At 39.7% G+C, this 24,187-nt stretch overlaps 13 protein-coding genes and 2 non-coding genes across 15 annotated transcripts; 6 read left to right on the top strand and 9 right to left on the bottom strand.

Annotated features, from left to right (window-relative positions):
- Positions 1–125: 125 nt before the first annotated feature.
- On the top strand, positions 126–641 carry AW171_hschr63956 (DUF2406 domain-containing protein; the record flags this gene model as incomplete). Its single annotated transcript, XM_018133464.1, has 1 exon — positions 126–641. One exon carries the CDS (start codon positions 126–128, stop codon positions 639–641), a length of 516 nt encoding a protein of 171 aa, XP_017988953.1.
- Positions 642–728: 87 nt separating this feature from the next.
- Positions 729–1,409, top strand: EFG1 (Efg1p; the record flags this gene model as incomplete). The annotated part of the gene is made up of 1 exon (XM_018133463.1): positions 729–1,409. The coding sequence occupies one exon, from the start codon at positions 729–731 to the stop codon at positions 1,407–1,409; it is 681 nt and encodes a 226-aa protein (XP_017988952.1).
- A 70-nt stretch (positions 1,410–1,479) lies between these two features.
- SLH1 (RNA helicase) lies at positions 1,480–7,350 on the bottom strand (the record flags this gene model as incomplete). Its single annotated transcript, XM_018133462.1, has 1 exon — positions 1,480–7,350. One exon carries the CDS (start codon positions 7,348–7,350, stop codon positions 1,480–1,482), a length of 5,871 nt encoding a protein of 1,956 aa, XP_017988951.1.
- A 96-nt stretch (positions 7,351–7,446) lies between these two features.
- JNM1 (Jnm1p) lies at positions 7,447–8,541 on the bottom strand (the record flags this gene model as incomplete). The annotated part of the gene is made up of 1 exon (XM_018133461.1): positions 7,447–8,541. One exon carries the CDS (start codon positions 8,539–8,541, stop codon positions 7,447–7,449), a length of 1,095 nt encoding a protein of 364 aa, XP_017988950.1.
- A 138-nt stretch (positions 8,542–8,679) lies between these two features.
- HER2 (glutamyl-tRNA(Gln) amidotransferase subunit HER2) lies at positions 8,680–10,071 on the top strand (the record flags this gene model as incomplete). Its single annotated transcript, XM_018133460.1, has 1 exon — positions 8,680–10,071. The coding sequence occupies one exon, from the start codon at positions 8,680–8,682 to the stop codon at positions 10,069–10,071; it is 1,392 nt and encodes a 463-aa protein (XP_017988949.1).
- An 80-nt stretch (positions 10,072–10,151) lies between these two features.
- YTA7 (chromatin segregase YTA7) lies at positions 10,152–14,006 on the bottom strand (the record flags this gene model as incomplete). Its single annotated transcript, XM_018133459.1, has 1 exon — positions 10,152–14,006. The coding sequence occupies one exon, from the start codon at positions 14,004–14,006 to the stop codon at positions 10,152–10,154; it is 3,855 nt and encodes a 1,284-aa protein (XP_017988948.1).
- Positions 14,007–14,826: 820 nt separating this feature from the next.
- Positions 14,827–15,381, bottom strand: GOT1 (Got1p; the record flags this gene model as incomplete). The annotated part of the gene is made up of 2 exons (XM_018133458.1): positions 14,827–15,221; positions 15,360–15,381. The coding sequence occupies 2 exons, from the start codon at positions 15,379–15,381 to the stop codon at positions 14,827–14,829; spliced, it is 417 nt and encodes a 138-aa protein (XP_017988947.1).
- Positions 15,382–15,694: 313 nt separating this feature from the next.
- Positions 15,695–16,228, top strand: HUA1 (Hua1p; the record flags this gene model as incomplete). The annotated part of the gene is made up of 1 exon (XM_018133457.1): positions 15,695–16,228. The coding sequence occupies one exon, from the start codon at positions 15,695–15,697 to the stop codon at positions 16,226–16,228; it is 534 nt and encodes a 177-aa protein (XP_017988946.1).
- Positions 16,229–16,504: 276 nt separating this feature from the next.
- Positions 16,505–17,242, top strand: FOL2 (GTP cyclohydrolase I; the record flags this gene model as incomplete). Its single annotated transcript, XM_018133456.1, has 1 exon — positions 16,505–17,242. One exon carries the CDS (start codon positions 16,505–16,507, stop codon positions 17,240–17,242), a length of 738 nt encoding a protein of 245 aa, XP_017988945.1.
- A 461-nt stretch (positions 17,243–17,703) lies between these two features.
- Positions 17,704–19,425, bottom strand: AW171_hschr63947 (asparagine synthetase B; the record flags this gene model as incomplete). The annotated part of the gene is made up of 1 exon (XM_018133455.1): positions 17,704–19,425. The coding sequence occupies one exon, from the start codon at positions 19,423–19,425 to the stop codon at positions 17,704–17,706; it is 1,722 nt and encodes a 573-aa protein (XP_017988944.1).
- Positions 19,426–19,726: 301 nt separating this feature from the next.
- On the bottom strand, positions 19,727–19,903 carry AW171_hschr63946. The gene has a single exon (XR_001930120.1). It is a non-coding gene; the product is annotated as an HFRSNR45 (small nuclear RNA).
- Positions 19,904–20,291: 388 nt separating this feature from the next.
- NOC4 (ribosome biosynthesis protein NOC4) lies at positions 20,292–21,863 on the top strand (the record flags this gene model as incomplete). The annotated part of the gene is made up of 1 exon (XM_018133454.1): positions 20,292–21,863. One exon carries the CDS (start codon positions 20,292–20,294, stop codon positions 21,861–21,863), a length of 1,572 nt encoding a protein of 523 aa, XP_017988943.1.
- Positions 21,864–22,128: 265 nt separating this feature from the next.
- Positions 22,129–22,202, bottom strand: AW171_hschr63944. Its single transcript has one exon. It is a non-coding gene; the product is annotated as a tRNA-Ile (tRNA).
- Positions 22,203–22,366: 164 nt separating this feature from the next.
- Positions 22,367–23,053, bottom strand: PIS1 (CDP-diacylglycerol--inositol 3-phosphatidyltransferase; the record flags this gene model as incomplete). The annotated part of the gene is made up of 1 exon (XM_018133453.1): positions 22,367–23,053. The coding sequence occupies one exon, from the start codon at positions 23,051–23,053 to the stop codon at positions 22,367–22,369; it is 687 nt and encodes a 228-aa protein (XP_017988942.1).
- A 186-nt stretch (positions 23,054–23,239) lies between these two features.
- TPC1 (thiamine transporter TPC1) lies at positions 23,240–24,178 on the bottom strand (the record flags this gene model as incomplete). Its single annotated transcript, XM_018133452.1, has 1 exon — positions 23,240–24,178. The coding sequence occupies one exon, from the start codon at positions 24,176–24,178 to the stop codon at positions 23,240–23,242; it is 939 nt and encodes a 312-aa protein (XP_017988941.1).
- Positions 24,179–24,187: the final 9 nt, after the last annotated feature.

Raw genomic sequence — 24,187 nt, 5'->3', positions numbered from 1 at the left:
TCCGGACAAGCGCAGTGGCGATACATTACAAAGCCGCCGATGTATCTTGGTATATAACGTACCACAAGCTCAGAGGTTTTAAACCCGTGCTTTATGTACAGCACACATACAAACTAACCACAATAATGGGGCTATTAGGCAAGAAAAAATCAACTCCACAGCGAAAGTTGACTAAGGCAGATCATGATGCAGCCAAGATTCATACTTCGTCTCTAAAAGCGCCCATTTTGCAGGCCGTTAACGAAGCCCAGCCATTTGAACAAGCAGCTCAGACTTTCCATAACAACGCAACACGTGAAGGATATGCTACAAAGGGACTCAGAGATGTTTTTGGAAAGACGATCATAACACCAGATATCTCAAATCCTACTAGGGAGCGAGATGAACGACCTCTTGATACTATCCGTAGCTTCGAGTATGCTATCTCAGGAGATATAAGGTGGGCTGAGCAGCTTGAAACTGAAAGATACGGTTTCCGGGTAAGGCCGGAGTTTGTGGAGTATTCAGCCGGTAATAACAGACCCGCTTCCCGTGCTGATGATCTCGAACAAGGTGTATACGATTACCGGACAGTTGCTCCCGGGGTCGGTCAGGGTAACAGCTCTAGACACCATCATCAAAAATCGTTTACTCGTTATTAGTGATGGAATGCTGCTGGATTGAAAAATTGACAAGAGGTAAAGAGTTTTCTATGTGTTTTATGCGATGAATTTGTAGCGAAATAAGACATGAGAGATCAAAAGAGGCATAGAAATGCTGCAGATAGGAGGTATGGAAATACATTAATGATTGCTGGCCTTGGCGCAGGTGGAAATAAGATTAAGAAGCAGATTAGAAACATTGAGCGTCTTTTGGCCAAAAAACGTGAGGTTCTATCTGATAAGGTTATTGTGGATAACGAGCGTGCTCTTCAGGCACTACGGCTGGAACTTGCAGCGGCGGAAGAGCGCGCACTTGCACGCGCAAATTCGCGAAAATACCACATGGTTCGGTTTTTTGAGCGAAAGAAGGCTATGAGGCATTACCGCCAAGCACAGCGCGACGTCAACAATGCTGCTGAGAAAAACGAGCAATTGATTGCTAACCTGCGTAAAGCTGAGGTTGATCTTTGTTATGTGGTGAATTTTCCCAAAACGCAAAAGTATGTTGCCTTATTTGCAGGGGAAGAAGACTCCACTGAGGATACCATAGCGACCAGAAGGGCGTATCTAGAAGAGGTTGAACGCCAACTAGCAGCTGGCACCCTTCCTGTTCCTCTCGAAGCCGCCGTACGAGGTAAGAAGCTTCCAAGGGAAAGCGCTGGTATACGCTTGGCTGGTGAAGTGGATGAAACTCACGATGGTGTTGAAGAGTTTGATAAACATGCCATTGACGCTCCTGAAAGTGAAGAAGACGACTTTTTTGAATAATTATTAATTGTTGTGCTAATGTGCGTATATAGAAGTGTATATTTTTTGAAGCATCAATATTATTTTGCTATTAAACAGTTGTATGGACCAGTTCGTATCTGAGATCCATGGCATCGTTTATCAAGGTGAAATGCACGGTTTTGTTACGAAGGTCATCAGGTATTAGAAGCCTGCATGATAATGAGTAATTCCTCTGACCTGGCTGCCTCTGGGGTTGACATCTCTTGATAATTAAAAGCTCGTCATCCTTATGCGCGATGAGGAACCACTGTTCTTTTTGCCTCTTAGGAAATTTGCTACAGTAAACGTAAAGGTTCTCATCACGCCTGTTCACATGTGTGGCTGTCAAAGTTAATTCTTCCGGGTTATCTTGTGCCAAGAAATGAACTGCGTTCAAAGCTGGGATGCTAGATGCCTGTTTTATAAATGAGTTCATACGACCATTCTCAACTCCGAACTTTGCAGCCAAGTTGCGCAGCGAGTTGTGCTTCTGGGTAGCCAGTTGTTGTAACTTTGATGACATGAATTGTGGATCTTCAGTTGGCCACCCGTCGTCACCGAATTCAATTTTAGTTTCACGCTTTAGTACACAGCCCGGCAGAAGTGTACAAGGGTTTTCCTCATACCAACAGCCTTGTTTGATACATTGCATTACCTTTACAATTGTCAGCACCGTCCGATAGTATCCTAGCTCACTGGCTACATCTATGTAAGCTTGTAGGATACGCAGAGACTGGTCCAAGATTGAAATAGTATCTTGATAGTAGTCTGCTATATCAAGCTCAGCCCTACTGAGATAGGCTTGTAATAATAAGAAAGCCTTTATGTGAGGGTCTCCAATAGCTAACTCTTCACTATCTTTAAAGACAGTCTCTACTGGGTAGCGTGAATTTGCAGATAGCTCAATGTTCATTATTGCCTCACCGCCTCTTACAGGCAACTCGTTATATTCCTCTGCAAGGGCTAACCATTTTAATATATCTTTGAATGAACAGCCATTATAAATATGGGATAACAACATGCGGATAGTCTTATGGGAAATATAATAGTATGTTGATATGCTTAAAAATGGTGTTGCATCCACATTGTTGCCTTTAACGACAATACATTGCGATTCAGCTAAATTGTTTAACGTCTTGTCAATCAACTCGCTAAGGTAGCGGTTAACACCAGCTGTCGACATGTCATCGGTAACACCATAATACGTTGGATTATGATGCACTCTTCTGAAGAGAAAAGTCCAGTTTAAAAATTCGACTGCATCTTGTTTGTTATTGATTGTGCCCGATGCAATTTCAGCACCTAAATGGTCGTCCAGTACCTTGTGTAATGATGATTCAACGGGGAAGCCCACATTCAAAAAATGCTTATAGAACGTTTTCCTCGACTCCTTAGTGAATACAATTGCGGTACCAGTGGTATCATAAGCCGGTCTTCCAGCTCTTCCCATCATTTGTAAAATGTCCGTTAAATCCATATCTCTATAGCCCTCAATCTTACTGTCGAAAAATTGAGTTCCTTTGATGATGACCAAATGTGCTGGTAGGTTAACACCCCAGGCTAATGTAGAAGTCGCTACTAAAATTTGTATTTTGCTCTTTTGGAAAAGATTATGAACAATTTCTCTATCTTGTGATGGAAGACCTGCATGATGTAGACCGATTCCAAACTGAATAGACATTTTTAGAGTTTCATCTGAAATTTGAGAAACATAATAGGCTAGCTCTTCTTCATCATCCATATTCAAAAACCTTCGTGGATTATCCTCCAAACCACACAAATGAATCAAATCTAAAGCTGTTAATCTTGTTTGACGACGTGAAGCAACAAAAATCAAAACTGGTTTACGAGGAGAATGTTGCATGATTGCCATGAATGCAGGCTTATTCATTGTCTTCATTAGAGGACAAAACGCAATATTATCTTGGAAACCATCAATATACATCTTCAATGGAACAGGCCGAACACTAGATGGAAAGTTGAATAAGCCGTTATTCTTGACTCCAAGCCAACCCGCCATATCATAAGCATTTGCAACCGCTGTAGACATACCTAATAGGCGAATTGGGTTATTGGTAATTGATGAAATATAATTCATACGCGTAACAATCATCTCCAAAATTGGTCCACGATCACTAGCCAACAAATGAATTTCATCCATAATAACCAAGGATACTTTCTGCACAAAGCGTCGTGTTTGCCAGTTACGTGAAATACCATCAAATTTTTCAGGCGTTGTGATAACAATAGTAGCATTCTTAATTTCCTTAGCATCTGGGACAGAATCACCTGTAAGTTCTACAACTTGGTCGCCCGTGACTGGTGTTATCCTCCTTCTCCAATCATTGACTCTTTCGCTAACTAAGGCTTTCATAGGAGCTATATAAACGATTTTGCTTCCTGGGAATTTTTTGAATGCGTTCCAAATAGCCAGTTCAGCCACAACTGTCTTTCCTGAACCTGTCGGGGAACCAACAAATACGTTTTCGTTCGTGTTGTAAATAGTATGAAAAACCATAGTTTGCATTGGATTAAAATAGCTGAAAGGGTATATTGATTCAAGCAATGGATTATGTAGAGCCTTAACAGGAAGAGGTCTTAAGCGCTCCAGCTTGGTCAGCAACGTCTCATTGTGAGGTTTTATTAAATGTTGAAATGAAATTGCGTGAACGGATTCACTTCCAATCCATGTATCTGATAACACCTTTATAACAAGCTGGGGAGGTGGCGGATCTGATAGCGATATCATGAAATCTATATCATGCGCTACATTGCTCTGTTTTCTGTGCAGAATAAATTTCTCGAAGTGTAATATTTCAGATTTATTAGACTCCTCTGCAAATATCCAAAAAAATTGTGCGTTACCATGTATATGATAGTCCCATTGAAAAGCAGGAGTCAATGTGGCAGTAATTCTTAACACACTTGTTGTGATTGGAAAGCATTCCCCGGTTATTTCTATTCTAGGGAAACGACTTAATAGATTGTATAGTTTATGGCCCATTTTAGAATTATGGACTAAGTCTCCAAGCTCCGATGGTTCCATAGATAATAAATTCTCCATGGATGGCGATTTGGCACGTAGTTGACGCAAAATTGCTTCTGGTAAATCGAATTGACATAGAGGATGATCAAAGGCCCACATGCGTCTTTCAATAGACTTACAAATATTAAGCATGTTAATGGCAAACCTACTCCACCTTCTGTTAATACCAATTAGAAATACTGCTCTACAAATTCTTGCAGCGTTTTGAGCAACATAATTGGCATCTGAACTCAGTGCCGAATCCTTAATCGAAGCCTGAGATATATATGCCTGTAGTAAAATGTTCGTCTTACCTGAGCTGGAAGCGACGTCTCCACCGACTTGACACTCGACTGCATTTTCCAATAGTTTGCCTAATTCACCTGCCTCTTCCTCTCTATATTTAATAGAGTCAAATTCACTACTCATACTAATCATTGACAATACATCAGCTTCGGTGGCCCTCGGATTACACACTTGATTAAAAATCTCCACAGACTCGTTCAGCAAGTAGAAATCAGAAGCAACTCTACCCAAGTCCTTTGAAATGAAATTCATGGTGTTGTCATTAAATACTATCATCTGTAGGCCATGCAATCTTCTGGCAGCATTAGTAATAATGGTCCTCCTTTTGTCATACAATTGTGGGTCATTTATTAGTTCTTCCCAAGTTAAACCATAGTTGAATGGATTCTGCTTCATCCTCACAAACATATAAGTGTAACCTAGCCATTTAATACCTTCTTCGACGTTGGTTACAGTTCCTAAAGATATTTCTGCATTCAGATTATCAACAATCTTTGAACCTAACTTGGATTCAATGGGATGCTGTTGTGTGATTAGTGAAATATAGTGATCTAAACGATCGCTGGTAGTGCATAATATGCCAACACCGTGAGTTGAGCCAAATCCTGGTCTACCAGCACGACCAAAGATTTGAATAACATCTGTGATACCAAGGTCCGTATAACCACCCTTCTTTGAGTCATAGACCTGTGTTCCTTTAATTATTACAACATCGGCAGGTAAATTTACCCCCCAAGCTAGGGTTGCAGTACAAATTAAAACGTTTATAGCACCTTCTTTAAACATTTTTTCCGTAATATTACGGTCTGACCTTGACATACCAGCGTGATGAATGCCGAATCCACTTTGGAATAATTCTTTCATGTCTCTGTCCTTATGTTTGGATATATCTCTTTTAAATTTATCAACCGAAGGATGACTGCTAACAAATTCTTCGGCTTCTTGATTATTACGAGCCATAGATATATAAGTCCTGGCTGTTTTAACTGTGTCTTTTCTTGAGTGGACAAATACCATGACCTGGTTACCTTTAGCAATTTGCTCGTAAAGCTTTTCGTAGGAAACCTTGTCAATGCCTTCCCTGCCTTGTATACTACCAGATTTCCCTCTAGAGCCAAGCAATTGTTGCTCCAAAGGTTTCGGACGGAATGAGTGGTCAAAGTAAAACATCCCAACGTGACGATTAACGCCTAAAAAGTCCGCAACATCCACAAAGTTTGGGAGGGTAGCAGATAACCCCACAACCCTGATCATAGACTGTGAGTGCTCTACTTGACAAAGAGTACGTGCAACTAATGCTTCTATAACAGATCCTCTATCTTCATGCAACAAATGTACCTCGTCAATAATCAGTAACTTTACCTTCAATACTAGATCATTATCACCATTAGCTTTTCTAGTAACAACGTCCCATTTCTCGGGAGTTGTGACAATTACTTGCGTTTCCAAAATTTCAGCTTTTGTTAGCTGCATGTCTCCTGTTAGCTCACGAACCTGAATCTTGAAAGGAGCGAGTTTCTTCGAGAACTTTTCGACTATCTCAGCAGCAAGGGCTTTTAATGGTGCAACATAAATGATCTTAAAATCGTCATACATAATGTCCATAACTCCATCTTCAGTTATCTCAGAGAATTGCTTGATAGTATTCAAAACAGTAAGTAAGGCAATATCAGTTTTACCAGCACCAGTTGGTGCACAAATTAACATGTTCTCGTTCGTTTTGTATGCAATTGGATAAACCAACGATTGGATCTTATTCAGTGTTTCATATTCAAAAACTGCTCGGATATAATCATCCAAAGTACTCACCTTTATTTGCTGCACACTGGAGTTGTAATCGTTCACTTTTTCTATACATGGAATAACCACTTCCTCATGAGACTGCAGCGACTGTCTTGTAGTTCCAGCTGGTAATACAAACTTTGTACCGTTAAATGAGAAGGATGAAGAAGTACCAACTTCGTACTTTCTAAAAACATGTGGATACCTGACAATCTTCTGCTTCCCATCAAATAGTTGACTCACAGATGAAGCATTCACCAGGTCTTCATCATTCATATCCAAGCCTGAGAGAAATTCAGACTTTCCTACAGCATTTCTAAAATCCTCTAGCACCTCTTGATAAGGTTTTCCTGAAAGAAGAGTTTGGTTTTGAACTATAATACGAATTAATTCAATATTCTCCGAACCTAAGTAGTAAAATAATTCTTGCTCCAAAGCCCCAGAGCCATCTGCAGTGTTTAGAATATTTAAAATATGCTCCAGTAATTGGTCCTTTGGAACTTGGAATCTACTAGATTCCAAAGTTTTTAATATTTCCCTGTATACCGATGAGAATTTATAATCTCCAGCTTGATTTATTACTGTTTCCAGCTTTTCTGTAGACAAATCATCAAACTCATCAAATATATCATCCCATTCATTTCTATCTTGAGCTAATGTAGTCAATACCGCGTTACTCGAATTTTTATCCCTTTTATCTGGTCTGCTTTCAATATCTGGAAGTTCCTTGTTCTTTTCAGTTAGATTAAATCCTTGAGCAGTTTGAACCATCGGCAGCATGGCCTGCATATAGGTTCCCACGGAGTCAAAAGAATGCACATTTACCATAGTGAAAAGAACTCCAATTGGTTATGTAGTATTCATTTGACTAATATGATAACTATTGTAGCTAAGCGTTCAGCTAAGTATATATTTCTATGACGTCTATAGTGATTTTTGATATTCATCTACTTTAAGACTAAGCTCATCGATCCATTCCTTAATATTGTCAACATTTTCCTGGAGTCTTGATTCGTGTTTGTCTAACTTTTCATCCATTGTATCCAAAAGCTTTTCCCATTTCTCCGTTTGGAGATGTAGGTAGGAAATACTATCATTGACGGTATGGACAGTGTCACAAGTGTCTTTAGCCTGCCGGTGCAAATCGTTCAACGACTTAAGTCGATCAATTATGTGCGGTAAGCTCTCACTGTACTTTTTCAGAAGGTTATAGGACTTGTAAATTTCAGCCACTTTTGTATCTGTAGTAACTAGTTGTTCTGAAATATGTCGCTGTAAAGTGATATCTTTAGCTGCCCTGCGGCCGATAATTGATTCTTCATATTCTTTGCTAATTCTTTTCATAGCACTACTGAAATTGGATAGTAGCTCTTCATTTTGTTCTAGCAAACTGACCTTATGGAATAATTCATTGAAACTTGTAGTGATGGACTTATTTGTAAAGTACTTGTCTCCAACGTAAACTTCAAGATCGGCCAACTTAGCATCCAGTTCCACCAACTTTTGGTAGTGAGTAGTTTCTATTTTCACGGATGGTAGTGATACTGTATCGCTTTCCTTAGTATCCAAAACTAGCCGATGTTTGATATCCCGCATGTTTTGAGTCCGATCTTGCTCTAGCTTTGAAAATAACTTAACAAGCTCATCAACTTCATCCTTGTGTTCATTAGCAGCCTCTTTGGATAGCTGTAATTCATATATTTCCCGCTTGATTCGAGCCAGCTTTTGTTCAACCGTTTCTTCAATGTTATGTGATTTATATGATAATCCAACCTTATCAATCCTACCAGAGTAATCCACATGCCCAGAGAGTACATTGTGCTCAAATATCGCTCTAGTATCGTCCAAAGATCCAATTGGCTCTGCTGATACCATTACGTTATTACTTCGATCCAATTCATTTGAGCTCAAGCTTTCATCATTATCACTAGTTTCGAACACTTCTTGCTCTGTAGACGCATATTTCTTCAACTCATCATTAATATCAATATTATCCAGATCTATAACTTCCGTTGACATCTCATCAGTTTGCTTTCACTCAAATCTGTATTATTCGCGATTAATTAAGGCTTCGGGCCCTCTCAACATGAGAAATAAAATATCACTTTAAAATGAAAACTTTACTTCAACATAGTAAAATCCACAGTAAACAAACAAATGTCGTTCAAGAGTGCTTTCAGTAAGCTGAAAAGGATCCCTGAAGCTCAGGACAAATTTAATATATTTACAAGCATAAATTTGAAAGCTGAGGACCAGTTGAGGAATTCCTATGCAAATGGCATATTAAGTAAAACGTTAGTTGGTGTTAAGGATAATATAATTACAAAAGAATTACCAACAACATGCTCCTCTAAAATCTTAGAAGGTTACAAATCACCTTTTGATGCTACAGTGGTGGAGCTTTTAAACAATGCTGGTGCAACAATCGCTGGAAAGACTAATATGGATGAATTTGGTATGGGTTCTGGGGGAATCCATTCATATTTTGGCCCTACTTATAACCCGATTTTTGATGATGAGAAGATTATATGTGGTGGTTCATCTTCCGGCTCTGGAGCAGCGGTTGCTGCAGACGTAGTTGATTTTGCATTAGGTACAGATACTGGCGGTTCTGTGAGACTTCCAGCAGCTTATACATCTTGTATAGGATTCAAGCCATCATATGGCAGAATATCTCGATTCGGGGTCATTTCGTATGCACAGAGTTTAGATACAGTTGGGATTATGGCGAAAGATATCGGACTGGTTAAAAAGGTTTATTCTGTTTTGGATAAGCACGATCCTAAAGATCCGACGTCACTAAGCGATGAGCTCAGACTGAAAGCCGCAAGTTATCACTCTCAAAAAAAGGTGCTCAAGATTGGTATACCAGTAGAGTTACTGCAGCCAGGGATGAATGAGGCGATGAAAAATGCTCTAAATAAAGTTGTTGAGAAGTTGCTGGCTAAAGGACATGAGTTGTATCCGGTTTCTATTCCAGCGGTTAAGAATTGCTTACCAATTTACTATACCTTGGCTCCAGCAGAAGCTGCTTCAAACCTTTCTCGATACGACGGTGTTAGATATGGCTATAGAGATGCTGAGAGTGACGCAAAAGATGATGTCTTGTTTGCTCCAACAAGAGCAAACTTTGGGAGAGAAGTTCGGGATAGACTGCTTTTGGGTAACTACAATTTATGTTCTGATGGGTTTCAAAACAACTTTTTGAAGGCTCAAAGGTTAAGGGTTGCATTAATAGATGAATTTGATGGGATATTCTCATTCCCGAATGTCCTAACTGGTAATAAACCAAACCAGGAAGGTATTGATCTGCTGCTTTCTTCGACCAGCATGAACCTCCCCGCCACTGTTGAATCTTACACCAAGAAGGACACAAATACCCCTATAAGTTCTTATATTAATGATATCTTTACTCTGCCTATGTCACTTGCTGGCTTACCATGTATCTCTATTCCCGTTAATGATTTAAAAGGTGTAGGTATACAACTAACGGCACAATATGCCAATGATAGATGTGTGCTTGATACAGCGGAGCATATTCTGTTGTGAAAACTATTGTACAACTATCTTGTTTATAATTTTGAAGATTCCTGTATTATTTATATATAAATGTCAAGTGTAAATCACTATTAGGCTCCTATGTATTTTTGTATTTTCCTCAGAACAGAGGATTTATCCCATTGAAGCCTATCTTCCCATGCAATTTCCAGCACCGCAGCATAACAAGTTTCTAGTTGTTCAACTGTAAAGCCTTGGGTCTTTGTCTCTAACTTAGAGATGATGTTTTCAACCGTGGCATGATCTATTACTAATTCCATTTCTGGTTCTACTTCTTGTTGTGGGCTAGGCTCTTTTTCAGGCTCCACTTCAGGTACCTTCTCTGTATCATTTTGAACACTACCCGGTGTATTATCATTGTTGAGGACACCTTCGTAACTCTCATGTTCAAGAAGCTCTGATTTTTTAGGAATTTCAGGACTGTCATTACATTCCGTTTCTGCCGTATTTTCTCTTTCCACAAAATGATCCTCATGGTTTACGTTTTGGACTTTTGTGGCTTTATTTTGATCATCAAGGGTGATAATAGCTGGTTCTTGCTCCTGTTGCAACTGCATTTGGAGCTGTTTTCCAGCGCCGATACCTAACCCAACAAGCTCGCTTTCTTCAGGAACGGCAGTTACGACATTTGGCTGAGATTCTCTGGTTTGGACTTCTGTAATTTGTTCTTTTTCTTTTAGTTTGTTTGCATCTTTTATGAATAGTTCTTGTCTTAATCGATCTCTATTACGAGTAGTTTTACACTCTGCAATGAATTCTGGGGTGGAGATTTCTTCGATACCCATCTGGGCGTTCGCAAACATCTCTGAAGCCTTAATAATCCGCTCTCGATCGCCACTGGTGTTTGCATCCCGATAGATTAACTCAATATCTTTCAGATATTGTTTTGGTTCAGAATAAAATCCATTCCATAATCTTTCCTCTATAATGTCCAAGTCCATGTTATGATATTTCTTTCCCGTCGAAATCTCTAAAATCATGCTACCCTCTCTTACGTATGCTGGTTGCCACTCTGGGTTGGCTTCAAATGCATCAGGTTCAAAGAGGTGCACTAGGAAAGAATCTTCAATTGGTGGCTTTCTAAATCTTTTGTAACGGTTTTTGAATAAATCCATCAAACCCGAGAGCTTAATCTTTAATGAGTTTTTCAATTTCATATCTTGATGTTGGAAAGCCTTCAGTTCTTTTCTCAACTTTTCATCAGCCGATAATTTAATACCATTAGAATCCACTGAGTTATCCACTTCCATTTTGTATTCTGGGAGTTTGTGAAGCGGTTTCCTCCTTTTCCTGTTTTCACGAAAAACTGTAGGCTTCATTGATAAAACTTCGCCAAGGCTTTTAAAGTATTGATATCTTTGATTTGGGGATGGTTCATTGATTGATACAATGTTCAGGTCAAGACCAAGGAAATTGAGAGGCGAGTCACGCAAACTATTCTCATTCAAATTATCAGCGACAGCCAAAAGAAGCACTTTCTCATTGGATTGTAGAGATTTTAATAAACTAGAGAGTAGCATAATAGCACCATCTGGAATAGCTTTCGCCCATATATCGGCATTCGGTATAAATATGACAGAAGGTTGACGTTTTCTCGCTTCAATAAACTTCTGAACAATCGCAGACTCAACACTAATTATGCTTTCAGAAAGTAAGCTACCCAAATCTAGTGTCTGTAGGTTATAATCTTCAAGGTAATGTAAGATAGCTGAGCCAATATATTGTTGGCCATTACCAGTTGGACCGGTTATGAGAATCTTTGGTTTTACAATTCTTGCTTTTTCAATTCTCTTCAAAAACTCCTGTTTCATAAAGCCGACAGATAGATCATTATTCTCGTCGTTCTCTTCATTCTCATACTCCATATAGTATTTAATTAATGAACTGCCTCTATGCATTGCATTATTTTCTCGGGGAAGTATAAGGTTCAATTTTAGCTTAACTTCTTCAAGCTGATCCCGCAATAATACTTCCACTGTTTGTGGCAGTGGTTCAGCGATGGAACCACTGGATCTTGCCGAAGAAGGGACAATTCTATCCATCGCCATCATAAAATCCTTCGAGATAACTTTAATTTCGTCAGGATTAATAACTAATTTTGCGTCACTCAAATATATCTGAGGAAATTTACGCTGGATACTGATGAGAGCAGCTTCAGTACAAAGTGCACGTAAATCTGCACCTCCGTAACCCTTAGTTAAGGATGCCAACTTTTCTATAAACTCTTTTGGTAAAGGTGACCGCCACTTCCTGGTATGAATTTCCAGTATTTTAGCACGAGCTTGGATATCAGGCAACGGAAAGTAAAATTCTCTATCAAATCTACCTGGCCTTCTCAAAGCTGGATCAACAGCATCCGGTCTATTTGTTGCACCTATCACTATGACTTGGCCTCTATTATCCATACCATCCATTAGTGCCAACATTGTCGAGACAATACTAGCATGGATTTGCTCTTGTTTTGAGTTTCTAACGGGGGCAAGACCATCTATTTCATCAAAAAATATGATAGAAGGTTGATGCTTCTTGGCTTCCTCAAATAAGAGACGTAATTGACGCTCAGCTTCACCAACCCATTTTGATAATATATCCGCTCCCTTTCTCATAAAAAAAGTGATTTTTCTCTTTTCAGTTGAACAACTTGCTGCTAATGCTCTAGCCATCAAGGTTTTACCAGTACCAGGTGGACCGTGGAATAATACACCTCTTGGTGGAGTAATGCTAAAACTTTGATACAGTTCTGGATATAAAAGAGGAAGTGCCACCATTTCCTTTAATTGGTCAATGTAATTGTCAAGTCCTCCAACATCGTCAAAATTAATGTTCATATCCACTCCTAGTGGATCCAAATCTGCAATTTCTGGCTTCTTTTTCTTCTTTACTTCAGAATTAGGCTTTGCTTTAGGAGTAGCACCAAGGGGTAGAATTTCATCATCCGAGGAATCGGAATCAATGAACTTATTATTTGCAGTAGCAGGGTCTTCATGGCCACCATAAAAATTCGTATTATGTCCAAAGATTGCAGTGACATCGTTCCCTCCAAATGGACCACCTGTTGGGAATAATCTTCGAATTGGTCCAAAGCTTTGACCAGAATGCAAAGTTCGTTTCCCTCTAGGTACGCTATGGGTGGCAAAAGCTCCAGAAGCACTGTAGTCTATAGCATTTAGTTGATTATCAGGCAATGGGGGAGGTAGAGTATAATTGACAGGTTTTGTACGCTCCCTCAAGGACCTTTTCTCCATAATTGGAGAATCATCTTGCAATTCCTTAATTTCATCCTCTAACGTCAATGCCTCACGGCGACTTCTGGTGCCTTCACCTTCATCAGAATCTGTAGCTATTGTAGCCCTACGGGTCCTCAACTTCCTTGGAGGAGAATGGGAATCATACTCGGCCATAGCACGACCACGTCTTTTCCTTTGTCGGCTTCGATTTTTCATTTGAGAACCATATTCACCATCGTCATCATCCTCATCCCGTACTACAAACTGACGTTCACGTCTTTGCTGCCAACGCTTTTCTTCTTCGTCCTCGAAAAATTCGTCTTCATCGTCAAAATCAGATGCCTCTTCTTCATCCTCAACTTCGTCGTGAAAACTTTCGTCCTCGTCCTCCTCAAGGTACGGGCTTTTTTTTTTGTTCCGCTTGGTCTTCCCCGATCTAAGATCTTGCCCTTCTTCATCATCGTCGTCCTCATTTCCTGAATCGACAATCTTAGGTTTTTTTCTGCTTCGAATTATGTTTTCATGCCCCACGGATTCATCCGATAAGTCTACATCGTCGTAACTATTCTCAATCTCGGCATAGTTAACTTTTTTCAGAGAACGCGGGGTGGTATGCTTAATCCCATTTTCATCGTATATTTCATTACCAGTGTCATTCTCAGCGTGCTGCCGGTGTGATCTTCTTGTATTACGAGGCATATTAAACTAACAAAAGCAGTTAAAAACCCCTTAACCTTCTAAGCTTCCTTTAGAGAAAAAAATTAGTTCTGGGTTGAACAATGGTACACCTGCGTTCTGGCACTCTTAGTATAACCAACTGCTTTATCCCCTGCAAGAAAGAGAATTATGAAGGATGATTTTTTGTAGGGAAATGGAAAAGGGTAAGGTGGCGGACTCTCTGTCGTATGCTATGATATTGAAATAGGTTGTGTTAATTGCCAACTCTCTTCGATCTGAGACCGATACCAGGGCAATAATGGCTTCGTCAGATGTTTTAAGTCCGTAAGTTTTCTTATATCTGTTTAAAAGCGTTTTATTTTGTCTAGAAATGTTAGTCCTATTTTCGAACAAGCTGTATAGTGAAATTGCCGCCCACACATTGGAGTGCTCCCATGTAACCGAGAACGAATTTAATATCGCTACCATAGTCTATGGTGGCTTACTGTACTCAAGTGTGAGCTTGAATTTATAATCCTGGGCTCTTTCTTGTTTTCCCTTTATTGTAAATGACGGCGCATTGTTGTAGAAGAAAGGAACTCCCCTGGGCGGCTAATATAGCGAAAATAGATTAATTTCTTGTTCAAAGCTATAAAATCAGCTTCACTACTTTTCGAGGCTTCATTGGCATATTGTATAGACTATATATAATCTTAAAATAAGAAGAATTGTGGCTCTCAAATCTGAAGGTTACATTCAAGGTAAGCTCAAATACCATGGAGAATGTGAAAATATTACGGTGTTCAATCTCTTTATATCAAAGTAAATGCTGACTAATTAAATTAATATATGAGTGTGTCTATTATACCGGTAGAACCCTGATGCCGGCCAATTTGTCCACGACTGGAGCAACTGCAGGATGCGACATAAACGGACCAATAATAGGAAGTGAGCGCAGAAACTGCACTATGACTGAAAAAAAATCACCAAATAGGCCCGCTATGCCCATACATTCTACAATAAACCCAGTGAAAGTCCACTTACAAAGTATCATGAAAATACCAAATACAAAACACAAAGTCCCGCGTCTTTTCGTAGGCCTGGTGAAGAAGTTATATGTTCTGTGCGGGCCAATGATAAGTAACACGCCAATTAGAAATAATACATTACCTAGGGCGAGCAATGCGCGATCGAAGAGCGTAAACATGCCAAACAAAAAAAACAAACAACCGGCAAAGGTGAATGCAACACCGAATCCTGTAGATATGGACATAGGTTAGTCACTAGGTTTTGAGATAGCATTAATGTTCTATTTGCTGTGTTTAAGCGCGCCAGCGCATACGGCTCGAAAGTAATAATATACAGCAAACATTATTCAGAGAAAACAGAACATACTTTGAGACTCCGATAACCACATTGCTAAGTATTAGGTTCCACGAAGGTCTTGCTTAATATTTTGCTAAAGAGCAGACTTTAACTGAGTATGGTTCTACGTTGACATGAGGCATCATTGATATGAATGACTTCTTTTTTCTTTAGTTGCTAAAATCTGTGGGGAGGGTAACCCCAGGGGACAAGCCCCATTCTTTAAGGATACCATGGGAGCAGTTAGGGTCCCCTGGTATTTAAGATGAGGTTGAGGAGACTGAACCCCTGCAACTGAATCGAAACCTATGCTTGTCCAAAAATCAGCCTCCTGCCGACATATATTATCTTTTTAAGCAAGAATCATGCCTGAAGAAAGACTGCCAACATACGAAGAGGTTTTAAGGGAAAAAGGAGAACAAGATCAGCGCCGACACAATACAGTTGTAAATGCACCACATCGCCCACCTAACAGGCCACCATTTCCTCAGCAAAGTGCCCCTGATGGTCGCAGACTCCCCTGGGAATATCCGAGAGGTTACTTCTGCTACAAATGCGCCAACACAGGTTACAAATTAAGAAACGGACATGAGTGCAGAGCATGTTGGCGGCGATTCTACGGGAATCAATTTGAAATAGAGCGACCTCTCATGGATTTTACAGTACCGTTTTCGTTGGGAAGTCTTCTTGGAAACAGCATCCTGTACAGTATCTCGCCCATGCAGATGACATGTCTACCGCATGGACCAGCTATGCAGCCTGAAAGCCATATGTTACCCCCTGGAGAATCCCAATCATCAGGATATCGTTGTGGAGAATGTGGAGGGACTGGGCAAATTCGGTTCCTGTTCGATAAAAATATCTGTCCCGTATGCCATGGTGTAGGAAGGATTTTTTAAACGCATAATCGGTAGTCACGTGCAATGATATGACAATCGAAATATAACCTAACTCAAAGATTTTACGCCCATAATTCTATGATACAATTTTTTAGCAAGAAACGTTATTCATTTTATTTTCTGTCCATGAGATGGACTTTTCTGTAGGTAAATGCTATATAAAGTACGTTGTTTCAAGTCACTGTATTAAAATTACCATATCTAAAACTGATACTGTGATTGATTCGTTTTATTCGTAATAATATAATACTTGTCATTTTAAGCTAGTATATTGAAATGATGAATGAAAAGGAAAATGGACGTGCTATTGAAAGAAACTCTACGCCGCTGAATACTAAACCCGTCTTACCTTATACTCTGCATGATCCAGTAGATTCTGATGGATTATCATGGCCAAGTATAGGTTCTAGAGAGCGCGTTGAGGAGAATGCCGAGGAGCAGGAAAAGCGCATTGAGAGAATTGCAGGAGCGGTATCTACTATCCTCACAGAATTAGGCGAAAATGTTAATAGAGAGGGATTAAAACTAACGCCAGAAAGGTTTGCAAAAGCTATGTTATATTTTACTAAAGGTTATCAAGATAATATTGTAACGGACGTTATAAACGAAGCAGTATTTGAAGAAGACCATGATGAGATGGTTATAGTCCGTGATATCGAGTTCTATTCACTATGTGAGCATCATCTAGTACCCTTCTACGGTAAAGTACATATTGGTTATATTCCCAGGAAGAAGGTACTGGGCCTTTCAAAACTTGCCCGTTTGGCTGAGATGTATGGGCGAAGATTACAAGTACAAGAGAGGCTTACCAAGCAAATTGCGATTGCTCTCCAAGAGATGCTGAAACCTTATGGTGTTGCTGTTATAATCGAGGCTACACACATGTGCATGGTTTCACGTGGCATTCAGAAAGTGGGATCATCTACTGTAACGTCTTGTATGTTAGGGTGCTTCAGAGAGAGACTTGAAACCAGACAAGAGTTTTTGAATCTAGTTCGCACTAGAAATGTTTAATGCATTATTTGGGCATAAATCCTATATTGAGTAGCGGAGTTGTTTTTATCTTCTGGTCTACTACTTAAAGATTTTTTCCATGTGATGATGTTAAATCGTAATAGTCACGGATTATTAGTTTTGTTGCAGTTACGCCAAAGCTTTCAAAGGAATAATGACAGCAACTAGGTTGTAGGAGAATCAATTATTTACATCTACAAATAATCTTTCAATGTTTTAAACTAATCTTATTGCATACGTGATCCTATAAGCTTCAATAAACTAGGTGAGTCTAATTGCGTCGATCCGACTAAATAAGATTTCCTGTATTTAAGGGTCTTCTGGAAAAAAGTCACGTGGTAAAATTATAAGCGTTCAGAAGATCGAACGTCAGGGTAGCTCAGTAAGCTTCTAGTAGTTCGTCTAACAGCTGTCAATAAATATTTATTGTCTGTTGGCTATGTACAATCTTAATAATGCACTCAATTAACAACATGCTGGTCGTGAATTTTAGCGTATCTACCAGAAGGATCTTCAGCACAACCCCAATCTGCCTTAGGGATCCAACGCATAACAGTTGATGCTGCTGTAGCCTGAGGGAATAGCGCGTCAAACTTCAATCTGTACCAGTAAGCTTCTTTTGTTGTAGGGATATCATCTCCCCATTCGGGCTTAGGGTTCGCAAACTGCTCATCAGAAATCGCGCTCTCAGCAGCATCCTTCAGACTGTCAATCCATGAGTAACCAACACCGTCTGAAAACTGTTCCTTTTGTCTCCACAATATCTCCTCAGGCAAGTATGGTTTGGCTTCGGGATCTTCGGACGTGTCGAAAGCCTTTCTTAGGATGTACTTCTCAATACGACCCTCTTCAGGTCTGATCATTTTCTCTTTAGGATCAATGTTCATACATAGCTGTAAGAACTCGCGGTCTAAGAATGGAACACGTGCTTCTAAACCCCATGCCATAGTAGACTTGTTGGCTCGTAGGCAGTCAGCTAAGTGCAGATTTTTAACTCTCTTTACAGATTCAACATGGAAGTCTTCTGCGTTAGGTGCTTGTGCGAAGTAAAGATAGCCACCAAATATCTCATCAGAACCTTCTCCGGATAAAACCATCTTTACACTTTGGGCCTTGATTTTACGGGAAAGCAAGAACATTGGAGTAGAGGCACGAATTGTAGTAACATCGTAAGTTTCTAAATGGTGAATCACATCATCCAAAGCATCTAATCCCTCTTGTAGTGTGAAGGTGTGCTCATGGTGAATAGTACCAATGAACTTCGCAACTTTCTTAGCAGCTTGCAAATCTGGCGCACCAGGTAACCCAATGGCAAAAGAGTGCAATTTTGACCAACCAGACATGTGAAGGTGTCCCTGTTTGTCCAGACCAGCAAGGTTTTTGAAGTCCTCATCAGAATAAGCTGACTCTAGTTCAAGATTAGCCTTCTCAGTTTCACGCGCGGCAATGGAAGCGATAAGAGAAGAGTCCAAACCGCCAGAGAGCAAGACACCATACGGAACTTCGGTCATTAACCTCTTTCTAACTGCTTTCTCAAGCGTCTCGCGGATTGCAGTATAATGAACAGGAGCTTGTGGAATGCGTGACTCCTCCAACCAGTTAGGAGTAAAATATCTAGTGATTTGATCGGTATCAGAGTCATAAACGTGACCAGGTGGGAATGATATTATCTCGTCACACTCTTCAACCAAACACTTAAGCTCAGATGCAAAGTACCTTGTCTTAGGAGACTTGGAAGATTTTCCCATATACATAGTAGTAACACCAATTGGGTCCCTACTAGCAATTATACGGTCTTTCTTGACGTCATATAAACACCATGCAAACATACCATCCAAGTATTTAGGTGTATCAATACCATACTCCTTATATAGCGGAATGATAGGTTCACAATCTGAAAGAGACTTGAAATCGTAATCACTGAATTGTTCCCTTAGTTCAATATGGTTATATATTTCACCATTAACGCATAACATATAATTTCCATCAGAAGAAACAATAGGTTGAGCACCAGCATCTAAACCAACAATAGCTAAACGCTCATGTACAAATATTGTATCATTTTTAGTGATGTTTCCTGACCAATCAGGACCTCTATGTCTAATTCTTTTAGATAGACGTAAAGCTGTTGGCTTAAAGGCTTCTACACAGTCGTGCTTATAACAGGCAAAAATACCACACATTGTATTCTATCAAATTGTTAACTTACTATGAGCAGTTAGCCATTGGTCATCTAAAGAGATGGTTCTGCTCATATGCTTAACTTTAGCTTTATTTATTACGATAGGGCTGCCAACAAAAAATGACTAATACCGGGTAATGAGTAACACCGGAAATCGATGTCCGACTCCATTGTTCGAGGATCATGTTACTAAACCCTAGCAACATATCAAAATCATGTACGAAGAGGGCCATCCGTGCACGAACAATAGCAATAGAATTACACAGAGCATATGATTCTACAAAATTTCCAAAGTTTTATTGAAAGAATCAGAATTTACTAACGATTATAGTGTCACTGCATTCAAAGAATGTAACAAGATATGGGCTGCGCGGACACAATCTCCATTAAAACCTCAATACGCTAGGTATATGAGAGGAATTGTTCGATTTAGTACGCAAATGGAATCATCAACTTCTTTATAAAACTTGGAAGGTCATAAGGTTTTAAAAACGAAAGTGACAAAATCTCGGTGGTCTAAGCGGAAAATTTCCACGTCTTTTTATATCGGTTGTTATGGTGTATGGGTGTGTGTAAAAGTTAGGGCATTACGGAAACGTGAAGGACGAGTCAGTAAAAGAAATATGGCAGAGCAGCAGAACTCTGGTCAACTGCTAGCATTGCTGATCTGGCTCTAGCCGTATGCGAATAGCCATCATTGAGAGACGCTCTAAATGAGCTCATCTCGGCATTTTATTAATTCCGGGTAACCTTGGGTCCGGGTAACATATGTAAAATTTTCTACTCTAATAGTATAGCGATGAGATGAGATGAGGTGAACTACGCGCATTTAATTTAGAGACACAAGGAGTTATTTAGCATATTAGGATGCTATCTGTTGATGAAATTAAGAAGCAGTGTAAGGCTGTGCTTGGTAGCAATGGAAAAAAGCATTCCAACTGTTTAGTGCGACTGCTGCAGCTGTACGGTGAAATGTCACTAAATGGAGGTGATATTGAACATGAAACAGAGCTACGTTATTTGACAATATCCCTCTCTCGCGTCTATGCGAAGTTATTTGCTGCTGGTTGGTTGTCACTCTCAAAGGGATCTGACGATAAACAGAAGCAGTTTACAGAATGGTGTAGGAAAACCTATATGAACTACAAAAGCAAGCTGCTCGTATGCATCTCAAGTATACCAGTTGAAAATTCACTGGGTATAGACTGTGTTGATGCTTACATGCGTATGCTAGAACAGGAAGCCACATATTTTGCGTCGAGCGCAGAAGTCCCATTTTTCCCAAATAAAACATTAAAGAAGCTTGTTGTTGCGCTACTTCGCTGCGAATACGCTAATGAAGTGAGTGGTAGAACCGGTGAATCAAAAAATGCTCTGTGGTTGTATTTTGTCGATAATTACTACAAGAAGTATGTTGATGTGCAATTCTACACTCAGGCAGAACTTGTGGATTCATTCCCTACTTCCTCTTCTGTTGCAGCCAAATGGTTAAGCATGTGTAACCACGATAATCATTATGATGACGAATCTGCTGATCTAGAAGTATTTGTACCCAATCCTCCTAGCGCAATGGAAAATGAATCCAAATTCAAGAGTAATTTTGAGCGGAACTGGTTGTACATCCTGGGTTTACGTGATCTATCAACAGAGCAACATAAAACTATCCTACTAATAATACACAAACGTATAACACCTCACTTTCAAAATCCTACAAGGCTGATGGACTTTATGACTGATTCATATGATTTGGATAACGATGTTATTCCAATCCTGGCTCTAAACGGTTTATTTGATCTGATGCAACGGTACAACCTGGAATACCCAAATTTTTATGCAAAACTTTATAGACTTCTGACTCCTAAGCTGATGCACGTTAAATTTAGATCCAGGTTTTTCCGTCTAATGGATCTCTTCCTTTCTTCCACTCACATATCCTCCAACTTGGTCGCATCCTTTATCAAAAAGCTGGCGCGTTTGTCATTAGATGCCCCACCAGCTGCGGTAGTCAGCATCATCCCCTTTGTCTACAATTTGATCAAGAAACATCCGACATGTATGATAATGTTGCATAACCCTAGTTACATTAGGGACCCTTTTTCCACCATAGAGACTCAACAGGAGCTGAGATCTAGGATCGCCAATTACAAGGACCCATTTGACGATAATGAGAAGAACCCGGAAATCACTGGCGCAATTAGATCTTCTCTGTGGGAATTAGAAGCAATGATGTCTCATTACCATCCTAATGTTGCTACTCTGGCAAAAGTTTTCAAGCAACCATTCCTAAAGCATTCCTACAACATGGAGGATTTCTTAGATTGGTCCTTTGATTCGTTATTGGCCGCTGAATCCTCCAGGAATATGAAGGTCCTACCATCACTTGAATACGAACAATTTGACACTATATTTGGAGGCTACATTCAGAGCGTAAAGTGGTGATACCTGAAGGCCGTTATTTAGCATATTTATAATATTAATAATACGTTTATTCATATGTATATTTTATTTTCAGTATATTAATATCCAAATAGGTACAAGTTTCATTTACAACTGTAATATAATCTTCAATCAAAAATAAGAGGTAATGATGTACCACGTTTTAAAACCTTGATTAACCAATCTATCTACTATGGGTTTGATCTTGTACTAAGCTATACATGCATACTTATATGTCATCTGCGTCACTGTAAGTGAACAAAAATAATGGTTCCTAGCGGGATCGAACCGCTGATCCCCGCGTTATTAGCACGGTGCCTTAACCAACTGGGCCAAGGAACCAATTCGGTTGCACGATAGGTTTACTTCAGGGTCATAATGTCTCTTTTATCTGACGCGTCGAACCTTTTAAACTTGCCAAGCTATTGCTTTCATATTTAAGTATTACGATATGATTAAACCTACTTACTCAAATAGACACTATTTTAAATTTGACAGCTAACGCCTCATTCCTGTTTAGAGTCCGTACACCTCAAACGTTGTGTAGCATCCCTAGCATCTAAACGGGCTAGTAACACAGATGCCCTATTAAGCTGTACAATGTTAGCAATTTGCTTGAAAACGTAACCCGGTAAACAGAAAACCGCAATTAATGACCCAAAATGAACTGGTTCCGAGTGGAATGGAACCTTAATGTGGGGTAATTGTGGAAATCCAGATAAGTATACACCGAAGTAGAACAACTCATTGAAAAAGCAAATAATGAATAAAACAGTTCTGCTCGAGTAATAGAGATGTAGAAGCCATTGGTCTTTTTCTATTGTCTTATGCGACTCTTCCCCGCAACTCAATGACGCATACATATGCATGTAGTGACTAGATAAATCCAACGCTATCAACACTTGGAACAGAGGAGTTAATTTTGGATATATCAAACAAAGGAAACATATCAAAGCATTTGTCGTCGACCTATCTGTCACCATATCTAAAACCGACCCAAACCGACTCGTTTGAGAATACTTTCTGGCCATGGTACCATCTAGCGCATCCAGGAGGCAGGAGATACCATATACGGCAGAAGTCCATATGGGGTGGTTTTTCATCAAAAAGCACGACAGAATCAAAGTTATGACGCGCACATATCCAATTTTATTGGGAACATAGCATAGTACATTCTTAGCCGTTACAGTCATAGTCTCTGAGTCCTAATAACTTCCTAATAAATCCAACCTTTTAACCTTCATATATTTGTCCGTTACGAAGACAAGTTCACTGAGAAATTTCAATTATTACAATATCATTAGCTACGTCGGCATGAGAATACATGAACAAAAATATAGATCAAAGACTATGTGATGAGTTGAGCTATTTAACCCGGCTTATTGGGTCGATAATAGTGATAATACCCGTTCATAAGTCCAAAGTGTAATTATGGTAGACGGAGCGCTTTTACAAAGGGCCATAGAAAGCCCTTTGTACAGCGAAGAAATACCCTCTTGTTGAATTATGCGAGTAGCAATTGAAATAAATGATGAGCCCCTGTATGAACGGTAGGTATTGGGGTGACGTGTAAATGTGTCTATGGCTGATGAATCCATCACCTGCATTCGTCTTCGTATTGTATCGATTGGAAAAGTGATAGTTTTTGAAGCTACAGCGGCAACAGTGCTTGCGCAATTACCGATCCATGGAATATTGAAAGTCTCCGATTGGATAGTCAGTGTTTCATAAGTTCCAAATATGATTCCTGCAGATGCTCCAACTGTCACCATTGATAATAAATATCCACGGAAGAACCCTAGAAAGCCTTCTTGATGTTTTATGCACATAACGGTGTCCATCAGCCGTAGACGGCGATGATGCCTATTAGCGACGAAGCGAGTACGCAGTACATCGAACGGATACGTGACCATGCTGCTTATGGTACCTGCTAGTGTACCCACAATCCAGCTGTGCTTTTGAGGAGACAACTGGAAGTTTTTATCGATAAGTTTGTTGAAATATGCGTATGATGTAAACTGTAATGATCCATACAGTACATATAGTATGGAAGCCGGGACATTTCCCTTCCAGAATGCCAATAAACCTTCTTCTCGAACAATTGTTCTAAATGTATTCACAATGTTCGTATATTTATGCTCAGTTTTAACCTGCAACTGATAACGGATCTTGACGGTATCCATCGGAGCAGTTAACAGGCGTGCCAGTAAGCCTGATATTGAACCGGCAATTACCGCATCTTGCCCTTTTACGACAAGGCCTTTTCGTAAATGATCTGAGTTGTTCGAATTATTATTAGTTTCATAGCTCGCCTCCATCTTAATCAG

The sequence above is a fragment of the Eremothecium sinecaudum genome, chromosome VI, assembly GCF_001548555.1.
Source record: "Eremothecium sinecaudum strain ATCC 58844 chromosome VI, complete sequence".
NCBI classification, from domain to species: domain Eukaryota; kingdom Fungi; phylum Ascomycota; class Saccharomycetes; order Saccharomycetales; family Saccharomycetaceae; genus Eremothecium; species Eremothecium sinecaudum.
The sequence above is the reverse complement of the archived record's forward strand: the minus strand, read 5'-3'. Positions and strand labels throughout refer to the sequence as shown.